The sequence below is a fragment of the Cyprinodon tularosa genome, unplaced genomic scaffold, assembly GCF_016077235.1.
Source record: "Cyprinodon tularosa strain WSP-4 unplaced genomic scaffold, ASM1607723v1 ctg94, whole genome shotgun sequence".
Classification (NCBI taxonomy): Eukaryota; Metazoa; Chordata; class Actinopteri; order Cyprinodontiformes; family Cyprinodontidae; genus Cyprinodon; species Cyprinodon tularosa.
This window is the reverse complement of record NW_024039718.1, coordinates 2708140-2726990: the sequence shown is the minus strand read 5'-3', so window position 1 is coordinate 2726990 and position 18851 is coordinate 2708140. Positions and strand designations below refer to the sequence as shown.

General features: G+C 37.5%; 1 protein-coding gene across 4 annotated transcripts; it reads right to left on the bottom strand.

The window, feature by feature from the left end:
* Positions 1–5835: 5835 nt before the first annotated feature.
* Positions 5836–18066, bottom strand: alpk2 (alpha-kinase 2). Of its 4 annotated transcripts, none has more exons than XM_038274982.1 (12): positions 17964–18066; positions 13699–15428; positions 11938–12097; positions 10714–11850; positions 10475–10622; positions 9402–9529; positions 9265–9309; positions 8868–9166; positions 7808–7896; positions 7504–7721; positions 7367–7415; positions 5836–7293 (listed from the first exon to the last, which is right to left on the bottom strand). In XM_038274982.1, exons 2-12 carry the CDS (start codon positions 15286–15288, stop codon positions 7086–7088), a joined length of 4071 nt encoding a protein of 1356 aa, XP_038130910.1. In that variant the 5' UTR covers positions 15289–15428; positions 17964–18066; the 3' UTR covers positions 5836–7085. The 4 variants fall into 4 exon arrangements, with proteins under 4 accessions (XP_038130910.1, XP_038130911.1, XP_038130908.1 ...); XM_038274983.1 differs by having other exon boundaries at positions 10714–11907; positions 11995–12097; XM_038274980.1 differs by having other exon boundaries at positions 10714–12097.
* Positions 18067–18851: the final 785 nt, after the last annotated feature.

Below are 18851 nucleotides of genomic sequence, written 5' to 3'. Positions count from 1 at the left end.
CGTCTGGTTTTGGTTAATTACGGCATCCTCTTCCACAAGAACAACAGGTGATTCATCCAGGAGCTCCAGAAAGTAACATTTGAAGAACCACAGGCCTCCTCTGCTTCAATTGACATGTTTTGTGAATTGGCGCTATATAAATAAACTGAATTTAATTGAGTTTAGGTCGCTGTTCACAATGGAAGAAATGAGGGGTTTGCAAAATAAAATCCTTGTTGACCAAAATCATCACAAAGAATAATCTTGAGTTTCTGAAAAAAAAAAATATATATATCACTAAGAGATCCCAGAGTATCAGGGTAAAAAATCTGTGTACTGAAGAGAAGAAAATTACATTTTTGTTGGTATGCATTCTGATGGCATTCCTCCCACGTTTAAGAAATAAAATGTCATAGCAACACCTAAAATGGTGGCGGTAGGAGGATGATCTGGGACTGCTTCAGCACCTTGATTTGGCTGACATGTCCGTCACCTCTGCTTTCTACCAGAACCTTCTAAAGAAAAAGATCCTTCAACTGAGTTTGCAGCGAGAAAGTATTTAAGGCAAACCAGGAAATCTAAAAGGTAAACATTTTGTCGTAGTCTAGTCAAAGTCTGAAATTTAATCCAATTGATGTTTGTGCCATGGGCTTACACAGATGTCCAACAATGCTCCAACATGGCTAAAACTGAAATTGAGAGGCCTCCACAGAAATAGAAAATACCGTTTCCCAGTGAATACTTTTTATAATCACCTTTATTTCTAATTGCATTCGTACAAAGAGCAAGATTTGTCAATTTATCCATCCCTTATTTAACAGCTTGCATTAAGAGGTGTTAAATATGGAGTTAAAAGTTCTGCAAAAAACAGATCATATCAGAGAGAGGTAACTCCCAGCGATCTGCATGTTTTTATAGTTCTGTGGAGACTTCTGTACTGTGTAATGGTTTGGTCACAGAATAAATTATCTCTTTATTTCACTGCAAATTGTTGACAGCTATTCCTTCCAAGGATGGCATAAGAAGGAAGTTAGATCAGAGGCAACTATTTATAACAAAGGGACAGAAAAACATAAATTTTTTACACTGTAAATGAACTGTTTTGAGCACTTTTTTTGTATTTACGCAGGTTAATGTTCATCTGCTATTAACATTCATTTGATGATCTGAAATACTGAAGATTTCTGCAAGTTGACCCTTTTGTTGTATAACCATTGCAGATGCCCAAATAGGTCAAATAAATGATTAATAGTTCCAAATTTAGCTTTATTTATGCCCCAGAGGAGTGTTTGCAACTGACTCCTAATCTATCTACATTCAGCCATTGCTCAATTAATAGGTTTAGAATATATACTATTTTAATTAATCAATGAATAATGCTGACATTTTTCATTAAAAATACCAGCATAGTGTAAGAAGATTAATAAATACATGTGGGGAAAAAACAGCAACAGACATATTTAATTGTTTTTTAATTGGAATCAGTTATCCAGCTATACATTTAGGAAACTATTTTAATAAAATTGTTCAACTGATGATTAACAGAGTACAGACAAATAAATTATTTCATGATTTAGGGAAAGGAGAGACCAAATTGTTTAGTTTCAAACATTTGAAATAAATATGAAATCTAAACTGATAAATAAAATATAGATATTTAAGTTGGGAGTTTATGAGTTGGCATGAAATTAAAATCCTATAGATTCCTCTAAACTAGATGTGTTTGTTCTTCACTTCTGAAACACTGAGATATTTTACTTTCAAAGGACAGAGCAGAATATAAACATAAATGTTTAATCTTTTATTAGAATAAGAAAATCTTTTTATATATAATTCATACTTTTCCTTTCTAACTCCTCAATTTTGGTCTGTAAAAAATGTGATTTATGTCCTTAGAGGCTCTCATAACTTCCTGATGTTACTTTTGATATATTCATTATTTTGCTAAATTTGCAGGTGTTTTTTCACATAGTTAATGCATCCTCGTTGCACGTATCCAAACTGCTTTCAGAGCCTCACCCATTTGGTGATGATAATGAGAGCTGCAGGCGCTCTTTACTGGATGAATGTGCACACCGTTTGTTGTGGTGAAGGGACCTCAGTTCATTCACACAGGCAATCAAAGAGTTATCAGCTCCAAGGTTGAGCAAATAAAAGCCACCCGGCCTCTCTGGGGACATTTTTTCAAGCGCTCCTAAACCCTCCATCTGGTCATAAACAAATTAAGTGCCAACTTCTTAAACCTGAAATGTTTCAACTGGTCACCTACTTAAGAAACAAAGTGGTAAACCAATGTATTAGTGAAAATATGGGGCCTTTTAAATGTCAGACCGCTGCTTTATGCATTTAATAACAAGCGATTTAAAACACTAAAGCTAATTTTAGCTGATAACTAACAATTACATTTTTTTTTTTTTTATGGATGGAAAATGTAAAAATCACACAGTGTTTTATTAATGAATATTCCAATTTCATTGAGTTTTGTGCTTTGCTAGATCTGTTAAAAAATATTTAATGTTGTAAATCCAGTAATGGGAGAACTATCACTAAGTCTAAAGATATATTTTTCCTATATCTGTCTTACTTACAGCCACACATGTCTTAGATTGTGCAGCTCCACGTCTCCTGTAGATTCAAGAGACGTGGAGCTGCAATTAATTTCCTTTTTTCTTTTTTTGTGAAGGACAGTATTATTTTAATGATTATTTCAGGCATTTGTTCAGTTACTAAGCTGTATATATATTTAATAGCCTTGATCGAGAGAGAGAGAGTGATATGTTTTTTAAGCATTGTTTTCTGCTAATTTGGCTGATTATGATTTAAAACAATAGATCCCTTAATTATTTGTCTAGGGAAATTAGAATGTCACTTTAGAATTTGTTTTTAAATAAAGCTAAAATGGGGCATTCTGAGACTATCTGAGAGGGAATTTCTGTACTTTTGTGGTCACCATAAATGTAAAATGTTACTGCGTTCCATGAAGAACAGCTCAGGTCAGTCTAGCTAACCTGAGATCATTTAGGACTGTCCATTTTCAAGTCTCCACAGATTTATTTTTTTTATCACATCAGGTTCAGACTTAGAATTGGTGATTCTACTTCTGTAGCTGTTCCATTGTAGCTCTGTCTGTATGCTATGACCAATTGACCTGATTAAGCTGAACCTTTTTCTCAGTTTTAAGAGCTTTTCTCTAAAGGATCATCCTGCATTTAACTCCATCCATCTTCCAATTTACTCTAAGCAGTGTAATCCTGCTAAAGAAAAGCGGTCCCATTGTATAATGCTGCCACTGCCGTGTTTCACTGATGAGTTCAGAGTGACATTAATGCTTTTGATCAGAGCAGCTTCTTTAACAGTGACAATGTTCTATGAATGGCTCTGGAAAATTAACAACCACATTCCTATGGACTATTTTTCCTGCTGATGCTTAGCGGTAAGATTTTTAAACTCCTAATGGCTTCCTGGTCAACAGAGCGGATTAACTTCTGTTGTTAAGTTTTCATTCCTTCTCAACTATGTCAGTTTTGGAGAGATGCCCTGCTTTGATAGGGTTAGCCATTCTCTCTTTGCCCAGTATAGACGATGGACTTAACGGTGTTCTCTAGCATATCCAGCATCTGGGATAATGCATCCTAAACCTAGTCTGTTCATCAATTGTTCCGCCTGATATATATATATTGAGTACCTTTGTCTTCTTGCTGCCACTTGTTCACAAATATACTCTAAAGATTCATTCTGCTCTCTAAATATTTTACCAAAATTATAAAATCAATCACATTCGGTCTTAAACATTTCCCATTAACCCACCAAGCACAATTAGCAGTATAATGGCACAATATTAAATCCTTTTGAAGCCCCTCCACAAACTCGTCTCTATTCTCCATTAGTTGAATTAAGCTCATGGTGGAAACACAGGTTCTGTCCAGGCCAGCTTTTTGGTCCTCCCCTCTTCCACCCTTCACCCTCTACCTCTGGTCAGGGTCGATCAATACTTCCCCCGTAGCTTATCACTAATGTCCCACTGGCTGTTTGTCCACTCTGCTCTGTCTACATAAAGACTTGGACGGGACGGCTCCTAACCCAAAAGCACCACGTAGTCACCCTTGTGAACCCAGCAGCACTACTGGACGTAAAAATACAAAGATAGAAGAAACTGAGAGCAGAGTGCAGCAGGAGACCCACTGCAGCACAAGGTAAGTTTGGATTTTAATGATGTTTGATTCTTACTTCTTTATTAGAAAGTCTAATGAGGATTAACCGGAAATTGTGAACATTTGACAGACTTGTTTAATTTTTTTCCTATTTAGTAAATCTTCAGGAATATGTTATATCTTTCTGGGCCTATTAGTATTTAGCATTTATGTTTTAGAGACATATATCTGTAGAGTCACATTCCTCCTGCTCACATTCCCAAGCTAGCACAGCTGCAGTCATCCCCACAATCAGTAACAGAAGACATTCAGCTGGACTTTGGACACTTTGGATAAGCCTGCTAAAACTTGACGCTTGTTTCCTCTCTCATTATCACCATTTATACCCTACTTACTTTGGTTAAGGTCTAATAATATTTGCACAAACTGTTTATTTTCACAAAGACTACCCTGCTTCCTCTTCATTTACTCCAAAGATTAAACTGCATTTTTCATTTTGTTCTTCCAGATCCTCCACCAATCCTCCCCTCCCCATCCCAACCTTCTCCATCTGCAGCCAAGCTTTTCCTCCAGAGCTATGGAGTGTGACAATGGTGTTTGTGTCCTCTCTATCAAACGCCATTATCACACTAAATAGCTACAGTGCAGAAAGGTCCTCAGTTCATATGCTTCAAATATCGGGTTGATTCATTCTGTCCTGAATGATCCGTAGGTTCTGTACTTTCCATCGTCCAAGCTGTAGTAGAGCATGAACACGTGTGGTCATGTGTCAGAGGTGGCGACAGATCGGGTTACGTACACAGAGGGAGGACAAGCAGGGATGGAAATAGATATCAAATGGATTGAAACTTGATCTTTTCATGCTAAACACAATTAGAAAATGTATTTATATATATATATATATATATATATATATATATATATATATATATATATATATATATATATATATATATATATATATATATATATATATATATATATATATATATACACATATATATTCGACATATAAACAGTATCTATTTTATTATTCATGCATTTATCATTTCATTGAAGAAGTTATTTATTGATTATTCTGTTTGGTAGTTCTTATTCTGAATCATAAAATGGGTGCTAAAATTTAATCATGGAAAAATGAGATACACAATATTTACATTTTTTTTTACATTTTATCAGTTGTACAAAACTGTGTACCATGACAGAAAGCTGTATAGGTACATATTGACTCTTCAGCATCATAATTATTCTATTATGGAAAAAATAGACTTGAATAAAGTCATAAATTCCTTTAGAGATTTGCAAGCAGTAACAAAATGTTGACCGTACACATCTGTAGCTTTGCTCATTTATATAAGTTAGAAAAGGATAATGAACATCTACAGGCTCCTAGTTTTATTAATCTGGATTAATCCAGATTTTTGTGATGGTAAAAATAAATGATTTTGCACATTTTTAACCTTTAATCTTTCATAAATCCAGCACATAAAAAAAAGTTCTTTAGATGGTAAAATTTGAATATAATCTTAAATTTGAATTTAATTATTCTATAGGACAAATTTAGGTTAAGCATTTATATCCTAAGATAAACAAACAATAAAATCTAACTTATGAATACAAATCTGAAAAATAAGGGATTAAACTAAAATGTGAAACATAAAACAGCTGAAATAACCTGGTCACATAAGAGTGCACACACTTCAAATAATACTTTGCTAACTCACCTTTTTTATTTGTCTGTCAGCATGCCACATCAGGTTTTCTGTCATATTTAACTCTAGTTGGGTGAATACAAAAATAAAGGTGTATCCATGCAAAGCTACTAAGATTCAGGTTAGTAACTATCTGGAATTTGAAACCATTCATCACTTCATCCAACATGATAAACAGGTTCATACAAAGAATATTAACCACAAAGCATAATGCCACCACCACTGTGCTTCACTTTTGGAAGTGAGTTCTTTTATAGCAATCCTGTTTAACTTTTTACTATCCTTTTCTATCTTTCTTTAATGCCATTTTCTTGTTTGCTTTATGTCATTGTTTATATTCACTGTATCTGATGGTAAATTGGATTAAATGCCTAAATAAAATCATAAGGTTCTTTAAAATTGGTTGTTTTAATGCTTTGACACTTATGCAACCAGCTTTTTTTAACCTCAAATGTTAAGAAGGTATGTCACTACAAACATGGAAAATCATGTAACATGATTCTATATTGATACACTATTAGATCATTACATTTTAATGTTGACAGTAAATAGCAGAACTAATTATCATATTATAGTCGATTCATACAGAGCTTCTGTATCCATTACACTGAACACTTCAACCCTGTATAAATCCAGTAATCATATTCTAAAACCTATTTCAGATATTTCAAATGAACCCTACCTGAATTAATTACTTTACAATATTAAACACACATTAATTAACTATTTCAAAAACATATTTCTTAAAAATAAAAGTACTAAGATTTTAGTCCAAGTTCCATTAAAGTAAGAGGTCGATCAATTTCTTTCAGCTTTGCCAATAGACAAATCAAAAAAATAAAAAGCACACAGTTATACTGTCTAGTAAAACACATTTTTTCCTAATAATTGAATAAAAGTTGGAAAATACAATAAAAAAGAAATGAAATAAATCCTTTGTAACCGATCAGTAGCCAAGCAGTCTAAGACATGACAGTATATCACTGATTAAGTATGACCTAATATATCACAGGTTTTCACAGAGTTTAGTCATAAAAACACCAGGATACAGGTAAGATTTGTAACAAGAAAAACATACAATGCTTCCTATTAACTGTTTTGATTAAAAAAAGCAGGCTCCAATGGTATGGGAGTATCTTCTTTCAAAGTAAATTGTCTTTTTAGTCCTTCTGCATCCTGCAACATCGAACTTGTTAATTTGCCAGATGCCCTGCAGCGCAAAAAAGAGTGTAGAGACCTGATGTTATGACTTATTCTTCATTGTTGGCCCAAATGTCTTCTTTTTAGGGACAGCTGATGGTGGGGGTTTGGGTTTTGGAGCAGCAGGGACCTTTTTGGGTTTTGGCTGAAGGGGTTTTAGTCCCAGGATCTCACAATACTTGTTGCACTGGTGCAAAGCTTTGAACTGGTCAATGAAAGAGGTGGCACAGTTTCCTTTGAATCCCTTATACCTGCAAAAATAATTCATATTAAGTCATCAGCATAGGTTAATCCATTTATTTAAAGAAAAAAATAAATACTCACCCTTTCTTACAAGTTGCTATTCCCACATCAGTAAGCTTCATGCCAACTCCTGAGAAGAAATCAGACAGATTTTAGCACTCACACTTTATGTTTTACCACACAGCTCTTTGCAGATGTTACCACCAGCCCTTCCTGACCTTGCATGTCAGTAACCAGCAGATTGCCCTCTGTGTTGTGGTACACCCAGTGCTGGAAAGCGCAGCATTTCTGCCCTGCCTCTGAGTCCCTTCTCATCACGTTGATCTCTTTACCGTCCTTCACCGAATACTTCACAAAGTCTCCTATTAGCTCCTCTTCTAGCGTTGCGTAGGGGATGTCATTGGATGGACGGTGGACCAGGTAGATGGGAATGATCCTGGAGGGAAAATAAGACATTGATGTTGGCTTATGTACAGTACGGATGTTATGGAAGAGTTAAACACTGGTAAACATAGCACTCACTCTGGGACGTCTCCGAAGGCTTCGACAGACTGAGCTGCTGATGTGTAAGCCTTTATGTACTCCCTTGCTGTGTTCTGAACCTGACACTCCTGCAGAATAAATAACCAACACTCACTTCCTGTATTGCAATATCTCTATGGTACAGATCCAATTTTAAGCTTAATCTTTAATTTGCTTTGAATTTCATTCTTAAATGTTCCACACATAAATATTTGCATAAATTCAGATACATTTTTACCCATGTATCTATGTATATGAGCCAGTAAATGTCCAGTAAATGAGCACACACAGTGTTTCTACCCTAAAGCACATTCAAATACAGATCAATTCACAAGCTGAAAATACGTAATTTACCTAAATGCAAATAGGGGATGAATCTATGGCTTTCTATGCTTCTGAGTGCTTGAAAAAAAAACTCAAGCACTCATTGGTTGCATTTAACACCTAAAACACATTACTTTCTTGTGTGGCAGTAAATAAAATCAGGCAAATTATCAGGGAGATAATAACTGCAGACTTCCACAAGTCTGATTCAATCTTGGATTGAATTTCTAAAATATTTAAGGGAAGTGGAAACTAGATCTACCCCAAAATCAAAGCTTATGAGGGGGCTGATTGAAGTATTGTAAAATGTTCCTTCATTCAGACTGAGTGAGGTCTTATACCAACAAGGGCTGAAAGGCCACTCAGAGAGGATAAGGCAATTCATCCAAATGAAGCCTGAATACAGTTTTTAAATGCCATCACAGACACAGCCCTATATGCAGACATATATTGCAGCGCTGTAAGTATAATTACCATTTTTATATGGTATTTATAATTATATATATCTATATATACAAAAATTTTCCAAACCAGACAGCCAAATTAGTAACAAAGTGACATGAAGACACCCCTCCCCACCCAAAAATAATAATAATCAGTGAATATTTTGATGCACAGCATTACGTATTTAAGTGTAAATCTATGACTGCAGGGAATGACCTCATATTGTTCCTGTGATATGTTAACAGTGCTCCATTTATACTGGGCTTACTATACAAATATAACAATTGCTCACCTCTACAGCCAAATTAAAGTTCTTCTGAAGGATGTCATCATTGTTTTTGGTCCCATAGCTGATAGAGTTGTGCACCTTGAGAACACATGAGTTTCCTGGAACAAACAGGGGAATCTGACCTGCCTTGAGCTTAGTTCGGAAAGCCCGCCGATGCATCCCCTCCCCAAAGTGAACCTTTTCAGTGAGGATTCTGATGGGGTGGTTCTCTCCAAAGTACTGATCCGACAAAAAATCCTCTTTGAACAAGAGTCTTGAGCAGTGGGCGTCCTCCTCTTCACTGCACAGTTCTTCAGCCACAGCTGAGAAATAAAGATACACACAAACAACTTTAATTTAATGTAAACATTTTAACCTTTTCTTTAAATTAAATTTGAGATGGCCTTGGATTAAAACTTACATGAAAGGAATTTTGGAGAAGCAGGTATGACAATCTCACTGAGAACTAAAATTCAAGGAGTGTTGAAAAAATTATACTTTCAACTTTTTTATAGATTTATTTTGCTTGAATCAGACATTTCTTTGCTTGTCTTTTACCTTCATACGTTAGCACGTAGTCCAGGTACACTGAACCATGAGAGCAGCTTAGCTGACACACGTACTTGCCCAGGTCTTTATGGGTAGCATTGTTGATGATCAATGACACTCTGCTCTCATCTCCTGCACTTCAGAGACAAAGATTTCTTATTACCCAAGCAACTTAATGAGTGCATGTTCTCCTGTCAGCTCTACACATCATATTTAGATGTTTTTTTTTTCAAATTTCTTTCAAGCATTTTGTTTTGTAATCCTAAGAGCATGCTTGTCCTTCCTCAGAGATAGGTGTCTGTTTCTGAACCAGAGTCATTTGCGTCTCTTGACTAAAGCAGCCACGGAACACTTTAGGAAAATGTAATTCTATTCACTGGAATGAGGAGTGGCAAAGAAGCTGGAATAGAAACAGAACATTACAAAAGTATTCATTACCATGCTAATTAAAAAAAAAAGTTCCATGATAACTAAAAATTAATCCACATTTTATTTGGTTAGACAGCACGACATGGTCCGCAATTATAAGATGGAAAGGTCACAGTACATGGTTTAAAGCATTTCCTTCAAAGGTTTCTAAAAAAAAAAAAAAAATCCGTCACACAATTAATAACTAGAGCCTATGTGAGTTTAGTTGGTCATTGATAAAGTCGTCGAGAAATCTAATGGTTATAAAACAACCTGCCAAACTTGGAATATTTAATGGAGAAGAAAAAAGGTGAGGACACCAGATGCCGATTGGTAAAACATGGTGGTGGTAGAATCATGCTATGGGAATACTTTTCTTTACTAAAAACAGGAAGGCACTAAATGATAACCTGTTAGGTGGTGCATAAAGGTTGAGACTGGGATGGTGGTTCACATTTCAGCACCACAAAAACCATAAATATACACCCACAGCTACAATAGAAAGATCTCCGTTAGACTGAGTCCAGACATTATCCAAAGGGAATCTTTGACAAAACACAAGAGGTGCTGCTTTCCAACATTCAACGTTTTGTGAAAGACAGATTTGTGTAAAATGCAGCATATGGAAAAAAGTCGAATTTTAAAATGTAGCCCTGTAAAATGACAGTAAATACCTTCTGTTAACCTGAGCCAGTGGTGTGGTGTCTCTGCTCCATGTTACAGTGTAGTCTGAGTGGACCCCAGCAAACTGACACCAGAGACACAGACTCTGAGGGTCTCCGCTCACTGACACTGCCTGGATGGACTCCACCACCTTTGGATCTGCAAAAATCAGGACACCACCATGACGAATAGAACAAGGCGTCAAAGACTGAGTGCTCTATTTTCATAGTGCTGGATTAGATCCCTTTACCTTCCTTTGGAGGGATCTTCTGTTTGACCACATCACTGTATGTTTTCTTCTGGGAAGCTGTGATCTCTGTCTGGGTCTCTTCCTCTTTTGCTCTTAATGAGGCATCTGCCTTTGGTAGTTTAGACTCCAAAACACTGAGAATCTTTCCAAATTTATCCCCTGACACACGTCGTTTTTTAACAACATCATCATTTGTGAGACGTGGAGCTTGCTGGGGCACCGTATCTTCTGGCTTTTGGGTTTTAGCTGCCTGTTTTACATCCTGCTGAGCTTTCCCACCTTTAATCCCAAGCTTGGTCTCAAACATATCAACCTTTCCTTTCGTAGTTTTTGCCTTTGCTCCATTTTCCAGATCAACGGATGCCTCTGCTTCTTGTTTACCTGCTGCTTTATGACCATGTTTCTTCTTCTTCTTCCCGTGTGGCTTGCCTGTACCCTTCTCAGTTCCCACAATGTTCTCCATAACAACTTTAGTCTCATTGACTTCAAGCCTATTGTTCTCAATAATATGATTTTCCCATGTTGCTGGGGAGCTTTCTTGCTGTTTCCAGGTTTGCTGGTTGGAAATGTGCAGAGGTGTACTCTCTTGTTTGGGAGCCTGTGCACCATGATGATTAAGAGCTGACTTCTCCTTTTTGGTGCGTAATTTATCTGAGGAATTCTTGGAGGTTTTGTGAGGCATTTCCAGCTGACTTAGCTCAGATTCAGTGGTTGTAAAGATTGGTTCTGATATCCAGGGGACAAATGGGTCGTTCAGATCTAATGTGATGCAAGCAACACAATCTTTCTCTGATATGAAAAGATGGTCTCCAGGAAAAACGGTGAACCTCGCTAGGTCTCTGCTGTCCGCAGTCACAGAGAGGAACGGCCACACAGGCTCTTCAGGTTCTACCTCCTGTAGTTCATCTGGAGAGACTTTCTCAGCGGTGTTTATTATGTTCTGCGTTTTATGAATCAGCTCCTTGTGACCTTCCAAAAATTGCTCGTTGGTAATTCCACCCAGGGTCGGAAAGGTTGAGTAGTCTGGTACATGACAACAATCAATGCTGTCACTCAGGCAGGTTTCGGTGCAACTTTGATCTCCTTCCAAGCTGCTGTTTGTCTCACAGACGAGGGTAGAGTCGCCACTGACAGGATCTAAGCACATAATAAGCTCAGGACTATATGACTCCACCTTTCTTGCTCCAACTGAGTCTGAACAAATGTTAAAAGAGACATTTATACCTGAGTCCACACCTGGCTCGTTTGAATTTTTATGAATATCTGTAGAGAATACCCTACAATCTGTTTGACCCCGGTTTCCTTTAAAATGCTCCTCAGTCACAGAGCTCTGTTGGGAGAAGGTGTATTCACTTGGCAGTTTAAACAGGCTGTCTCCAAAACCCTGATGATGAAACAGACAAATGACAAGAAAATTCTTAGCTTTTTGGAACTTTAAACAATCATGTGTAAACATTTATCTGTTGCAAGATTATTCATACCAGTGTGTATTATTTTATGTTACTGCCACAAATTCCTGTATATTTTATGTATATTTTTCTGCATATGCCCCTCATATAATCTTTTTACAAATCTGAAAGTTATTATGTATTTTGCCAAATTTACTCTTATGCCCCTAAAACCCAGCCGCATCAAATTCTCTGTAGAAGTCATCTGAAATTAGAAAATAAAGCCAATATCTGCATTTTTTTCCTTTTCTCAAGCCCTTTTATGTTTGAAAACATCAGTAAGCAAACAGCATCATGGAGACCAAGGAACAGCAGATAATTAATTAGAAAGGCAGCCAAGATGCCCACAGTGACTCTGGAGGAGCTGCAGGCATTTACAGATCAATCACAAATCCACTCATGTGGAGGAGGGAGCTCCGGTAATGAGCAAAATACAAAAATGGTGGATGAATTACATAAAGCTTCATAAGACTTTAGATTGGTTCACCTTCCACCAGGACAACCCCAAAATAAACAGCCAAGGCCAAAAAGGTTCAGCTCACAGCCTAATCATCTTTTAGAATGGCTTAGTCAAAGTCCACACTTAAATCCACTTAAGAATTCTCTCAATTGCAATGTGGAGAGAACATGACGAATTTAAAGGCTTATTAATAATTTTTGTGTTGCGATGTCTATGATCAGAATGTGCAGAAGCGAAATCTTAACAGATGTCCTTATTTTACAAGAAAACCCCAAAGATAATTGCCTGTTTTCCCAGGTAAACACTTACCTCTCCATAGAGCCACAATGTGAAAATTTAAAAAGCACAGGTATTCCATATGCAGCCTTGTGTAGAAGTCGTCCCCTCTGCTCTACATGACTGAGACATGCTTTAGCATTGCTCACTCTATTCTGAGTAAATGAAAACAGCCTTCTCCTCCCGAGGACCTCCAACCCTCCTGATCTTGTGTTTTCTAACTGAGACCTGGTCTGAACGTGTGCGTTTAAGGGTGCAAAAGACAGCTGGAAGTGGGCAGAGTCGTGTTTCAGTTCTCAGCTGTGCTCTCCTCTCAACCCATTCCCCTGACACACCACCGATGCATGCTATTATCAATGAACTGTCAGCTATTATTAGATGCCATTTATGTCTTCTTCTCAGCCCCCCTCCCGATCTTACAGTTCTTCTCACCTGTGAGGATATTAAGATATAAGGATTAAAAAAAAATCCAAATAATAGAAGTTAAAGGTTCAAATCCCAGTCAGGCTCAGTCTTGTACAGAGGGATGACTGAAAGGCTAAAAGCATGGTAGCAATCACAAGGACAGGATGAAGAATGTCTCTTAACATTCTTGCTTTGTTTCCAAAATGTGCGATTGGTTTGTTCGTTGGCCAACATTGCAAGGCCGTTCTCTGTTGCCTCTGGTGTAAAGGTTGAATCTTTCCATAATCTCCAACACACGACCCACAGATACGGATAGATCCCCACATTTATTCTTATCAACCTGACCATGAATTTGTCTTAAGTTTATAATTCCACAAAACAAAGACATAACCTTACCTCCTCAAGCACTACCTCTCTTTGTGTGTCCAGATCTACATCTTCTGTTATTTTTAACTCAATTGGATGGTCTTCTTCGCTGGAAAATAAATCTTGAGCAAATGATTTCAAATATCTATCAAACTGAGGTAGATTCAAACAGCCTGAAGACACAGACCCAGCGTTGATTGTGACCTCCATCAGCTCAGCATTAGATTCTGCTCTCACAGAGAAAGAACCTGCTGACGAGTTTTCAGGAGCTGAGCATGAAGATGGTTCTTCTGGTTTGAGTTCTCCTTCAAATTTACTCAGAGATCTGAGACCATTGGTGCCTTCTCTTTTGCACAGTTTAGGTCTTGAAGCTTCAAGGCACAAAGAAAGACAGCTTTGTTCAGAGGAGACGGACCCCTCTGGGATATCTGAAGTCTTAAAAGGCTGATCCTGCACACCCATGGTTCTCTGTTTTTCCTCCTCCACCGTTGCCCTTGGATCTTCTTGTAAAACCTCCGGCTCTCTGTGAGTGGTCACCTCCCGTAGTGCTTGTGTTAAAGCATCTATCTCGGCCCCTATCTCTGCGAAGGCAGCCGTTATGTCTTCTGGTGGATCCTCAATAATCCCAGTCCAGTCTGAACGTGCACTAGCCCAGCTGTCTACAGATGACCACCTCTTGACTGGTGACCAGCCAATCCTCCTACTGTCACTGGGGTTGTAATCTGACTCTTGTAAGGAGTTGCTTATAGCTTGTTGATCCAAAACCTCCTTATCTTCTGCTTCCTCACCTGTCAGGTACTGGCATGCATCCAACCAGAGCTCAGTGGGGCTGTTGCTGTGCTGTCGTTGGAGCATCAGAGCAGTGACCTCTGCTTTCTTTGGTCTCACATCATTTTCCGACATCCAGTCCACCTCCCAGGCATCCACAGCAGTTGCTTGTAACTCTTCACGTTGGCTCACGTCTGACACGTTGTTCTCTGAGGCCCGTTCCTCTCTAAATCCACTTTGACACCGTTTCTCAGTGGCTTCTAAATAACACATTGGGTCATGTGCATCCCATTCCTGCACAGCCTTTCCTCCAGAGTGTGATACTGGCAAGTATTCAGGACTTGTAACCTTATGAGGATTTGCTGTGTGGGTGATGATAAAGTCCTGTGTCTCACTTTCAAAAATATAAAGATCTGACAGGGGTGCTGAAACCTCAACACTCTCTAAATTGTTGAATTCAGTAGTTCTCATTTTGTGCTCATGTGGAAGCAGAGATGTTTCTGGTCCTGCATAAAACTCTGTTGTGCTGGACAGGATAGGGATGAAGTCATTGCAAAGCTCAGGAACGGGAAATAATGCATCACTTTCTGGTTCCGACAGATCCAGACAACAAGGTCCCTTGGAAGCAGGCTTTTGTGAAGCCTCTGGGCAAAAGGAAATGCTGTGTGCTGAGTAGTTTGATCTATCACAGTCTGATAGTTTCTCCTCTGTGGTAATGTTAATTGTGTTATTCTCAGCTGTTTTGGACAGAGTCTCTGTACCCAGTTCATGTGCCAGAACTTCAGTTTGACCATCTGTGTGAGGTTCTGAAGATGGCAGAGAGTCATCTGTACAAAAAAGCGACAAATCCATCAGGTCTTCTGTGTGAATGTTGTGGGGGGGTCTTTCATCGAGCTGACCCCAACAGTCAAACTGGAGCAAAGTCCTGTGTAAATGAATGGATCTCTGTCGTTCTCGGGGCTATTCTCTCTTTGGACTCTGGCATTTATCACCTGAAAAGGAACAAACGCTATTATAATTAAATATCTGTAAATACAATGTCCCACAGTTCCTGAGAAAAAGGCCTGCTACGTGTCTACCTCTGCTGCTCCTCAGTGAGACGTGTTATTCTAAGTTGCAGAGACAGCTGTGTTTATTTCAGGGATTCTTAAGAGTCTTCTTGCAAACCTTATCAAAGGAAAGCCTTTCTACTGTTATTACTTTGCTGATAAAAGCATGTGGTGTTATACAACAGCTGACAGTTCAGGTTTCCACACCCCAGTTTTTCTTAAAAGCCCAACTGAAAGGTAAGAAATCTGTGTTTATCCGTATCCACTAAAATTAAGAGAATGATGAAATAATAACCAAAAGTAAATTTCACTAAAGCATGTATAAACACATTACAAAAAAATAGAAATCTAAGTAAGTCATTTTTTCCTTAAAATAAGTGCATTTTTTCTTAAATTGAGGAGGTAAATGAGACGCTTTTCCAATGGAACAAGACAATTTACATCTAAAATGAGAAAAAACAACTGTCTTATTTCAAGTCCATATTATCTAAATATCTTATTTTAAAGAGTGAAAAAACTCATTTCATTGGCAAATCATCTTATTTTACTGCTTAAATTAAGGCTAAATACACCTAATTTAAGAAATGTTAACTTATTTCTAGATCCCTTTTGCAGTGCAACAATGGTTAGCAGGGTGGTAGTGAGCAAATCTAAAAAAAAAAAAAAAAAAAAAAATTGTGATGCAGTTTCTCATAAATTCTGCTCTGATTTGCAATGTATATTACATGAAAATCAAAACACATGAATATCACTTGTTTTTATTAGATCAATTGATTCTTAGCATTAACCTGACATCATCCTTGCCACAGCTTGGCTAAGGTCAGACAACTATTACTGTAGAGTGCTAGTCTGCTACCAGCGTGCAAAAAACTGTAAGGAAAATGAGATTTTTTGGCTTACATAAAAGGTTGTATATGGTTGGAAAAAAAACACAAAAAAAAAACAGGTCATACTGCAGACCTGCATCCCCACTGTGAAACATGACAGATGAAGAATCATGCTGTAGTTTACCAGGGACATTCAATGGGGTTGGAGCTGACAGGGAGGTAGATGAAGCTATGCAAAGCAGTTCTAGAGGACAACCTATTAGAGCAGGGGTGGGCAATTCCAGTTCCTGAGGGCTGGTATCCTGCCACTTTTAGATGTACTTTTTGTTCAACACACCTGAATAAAGTAAATAGATGATTGAGAGAAACCTGAGTGAACTCACTGCACACTGCGGAGGTAACTCAGCCATTTAATTGAGGTGTGTTGGACCAATGATGGATCTAAGAATTGCAGGATACCAGCCCCCAGGAACTAAAATGACCCACCACTGTATTAGAGGCTGCAATATATCGACACTGAACATGCAAACAGATCAATAATGGCTTCAGATCTAGAATAAATTGAGCAATTTGTCTTTATTTTGTCTTAGTTAACAGGACTGTTTTACTCTTCCACTCTGATGCTGTCATTATTGTCTCAGTGACTTGTTTCTTGTTTCTCAGTATTTCCAATTTTCCTGATGCTTAGCTTAAATATAAATACACAAGAACCCTTTCTAACATTGAAAAATACTGGGTAACTTTTAGCTACATTTGGTTTTGATTGTTTTTTTTCAGTCTCAACATCTTGTCTTAAAAGTTACATTAAATAAAGGGTCCAAACTGCTTTTGGAGCATGTGGAGGGTGTTTATGAAGCATTGCCAAACGCAGTGGTTCCAAAACATTCACTCTGACATATAAGATGGAAGCTGGCGGCAGGGTTACTGGAAAAATAGCAGCTCATCTTCACTCCTGACCTGCATTTGTCAGATTTCAACCTCATAAAGGACGCCTGACTGCAGCTTTAAATGTTTACTGTGAAGCACACTCTACAAATACTGGATGCAAACTGCAAATATAAAAGCTTCTCAAGTCGAGATGAGAAAAAAACCTGCAGTTATTCCAACACTCAACCTGTCTGATGTTGAATCATAACATATAAGCCAGCTTATTATACTCTGTGAGTTCTAAATGCTTAACTAATGGTCTTGTTGAAAAAAAAAAACGAGATGCAAACTTCATTCATAAGCATTTCTATGCTTCACAAAACAGTTATGTCTGACATTTATTATTTTATTTAAATCAGAAAGTCTACACTGAAACTGAGCTGCAACTGACAGCAATTTAAATTTCAACTTCATATAAAGTGTGTGCATGTTCCAGGTTTGAAATATAAAAGCTTAACCAAATGATATAAACTACAAACCAGCTCTCGAATCCACCACATAACAAGGGAAAGACTACACTATTATATTTCAGGTTTAATTGAGAAAGTGAAAGCTGATGCTTAATAAAATGTGAATCATGCAGCAGCAGAGTGTTTGTTAAAACCAAAGAGACTCAATCAAATGACAAGATACCTTGTAGCTCAATAATAGCTTATCAAACTATAACAATTAAAACACTTGTCTCATCTGCAGGGGGATTACCAGCTAAACAAATAGTACGTACCCATTTCATGGCCGTGCTGCAGAGGATATAGACCTATGATGTAGGACTTCAGTGAGAGATCAGGCAGAGCTGGCGGTCTTGGGGTGTGGGGCTATTTTTGAATGTTGTACAAAGTTAGTTACATGATATTGTGAACATGTGCTGATCCTGAACATTTAAAACCTGATATGAACACTTACAGGCAGCTTCAGGGATGACCTAGTTTGTATGATGAATATCTGGATCAATTACAAGCAGAGCCTGGTACGTTTTTTACTACTGAGAGAGAAAATAGATAATAAATATGTAGCTAAATACCAAGGTCATGTTGGACTAAGGGCGTGTTAGAGTGCACATTTTTAAGTCTTGCCTAAGATTCTCGATTGGATTTAATGGGGTCTAGGAGATTTTCACTCTGAACGTGCTTTGATCTCAGTCATTTGCAGTTACTAAAGAGTGTTTTACTCTATCCATCTTTAAATCTACTCTGATCTCTCTGATATTGCTGAGGAATTTAATCAGCATAGCATAAAGTTGCCTTTTAGGATCCACCATTTTTCTTTTTTTGTAATTGTTTTTCATATCAGTTCATTCCTATGTGTTGTTTTTGGTCATGTCTAAATAGATTATTTGTTTTTAGCTTCTAACTTTTTCAGTGCTCTGTTTGAGATAATAATAATTAATAGATAATAAGCCCCTTTAGAAAGTTTGATTCAGTAGTCCTCTCAACTCAGTTTCCCTGCTCAATACATCTCCTCCATGGCTGTTCCAAATTCCTCTGATTAACCTACCTGCGTTCCCTGGCATTTCTCACTCCTTTCTCGCTATATAGTAGTTTATATCACCTTGTTACTCTGCCTGTATTCCAGTTCCAGTTCTTCTAGTGTGAATTCTCTAAGATTTCTTTAT

Coding starts and splice junctions, on each gene's coding strand:
- alpk2 (XM_038274980.1), bottom strand. CDS start 15,288: ATGGATTTGTCGCTTTTTTGTACAGATGACTCTCTGCCATCTTCAGAA. Junction 9,167..9,264: donor TTCTCCAAAATTCCTTTCAT/GTAAGTTTTAAT, acceptor TTTATTTCTCAG/CTGTGGCTGAAGAACTGTGC. Junction 7,416..7,503: donor GCTGGTTACTGACATGCAAG/GTCAGGAAGGGC, acceptor ATTTCTTCTCAG/GAGTTGGCATGAAGCTTACT.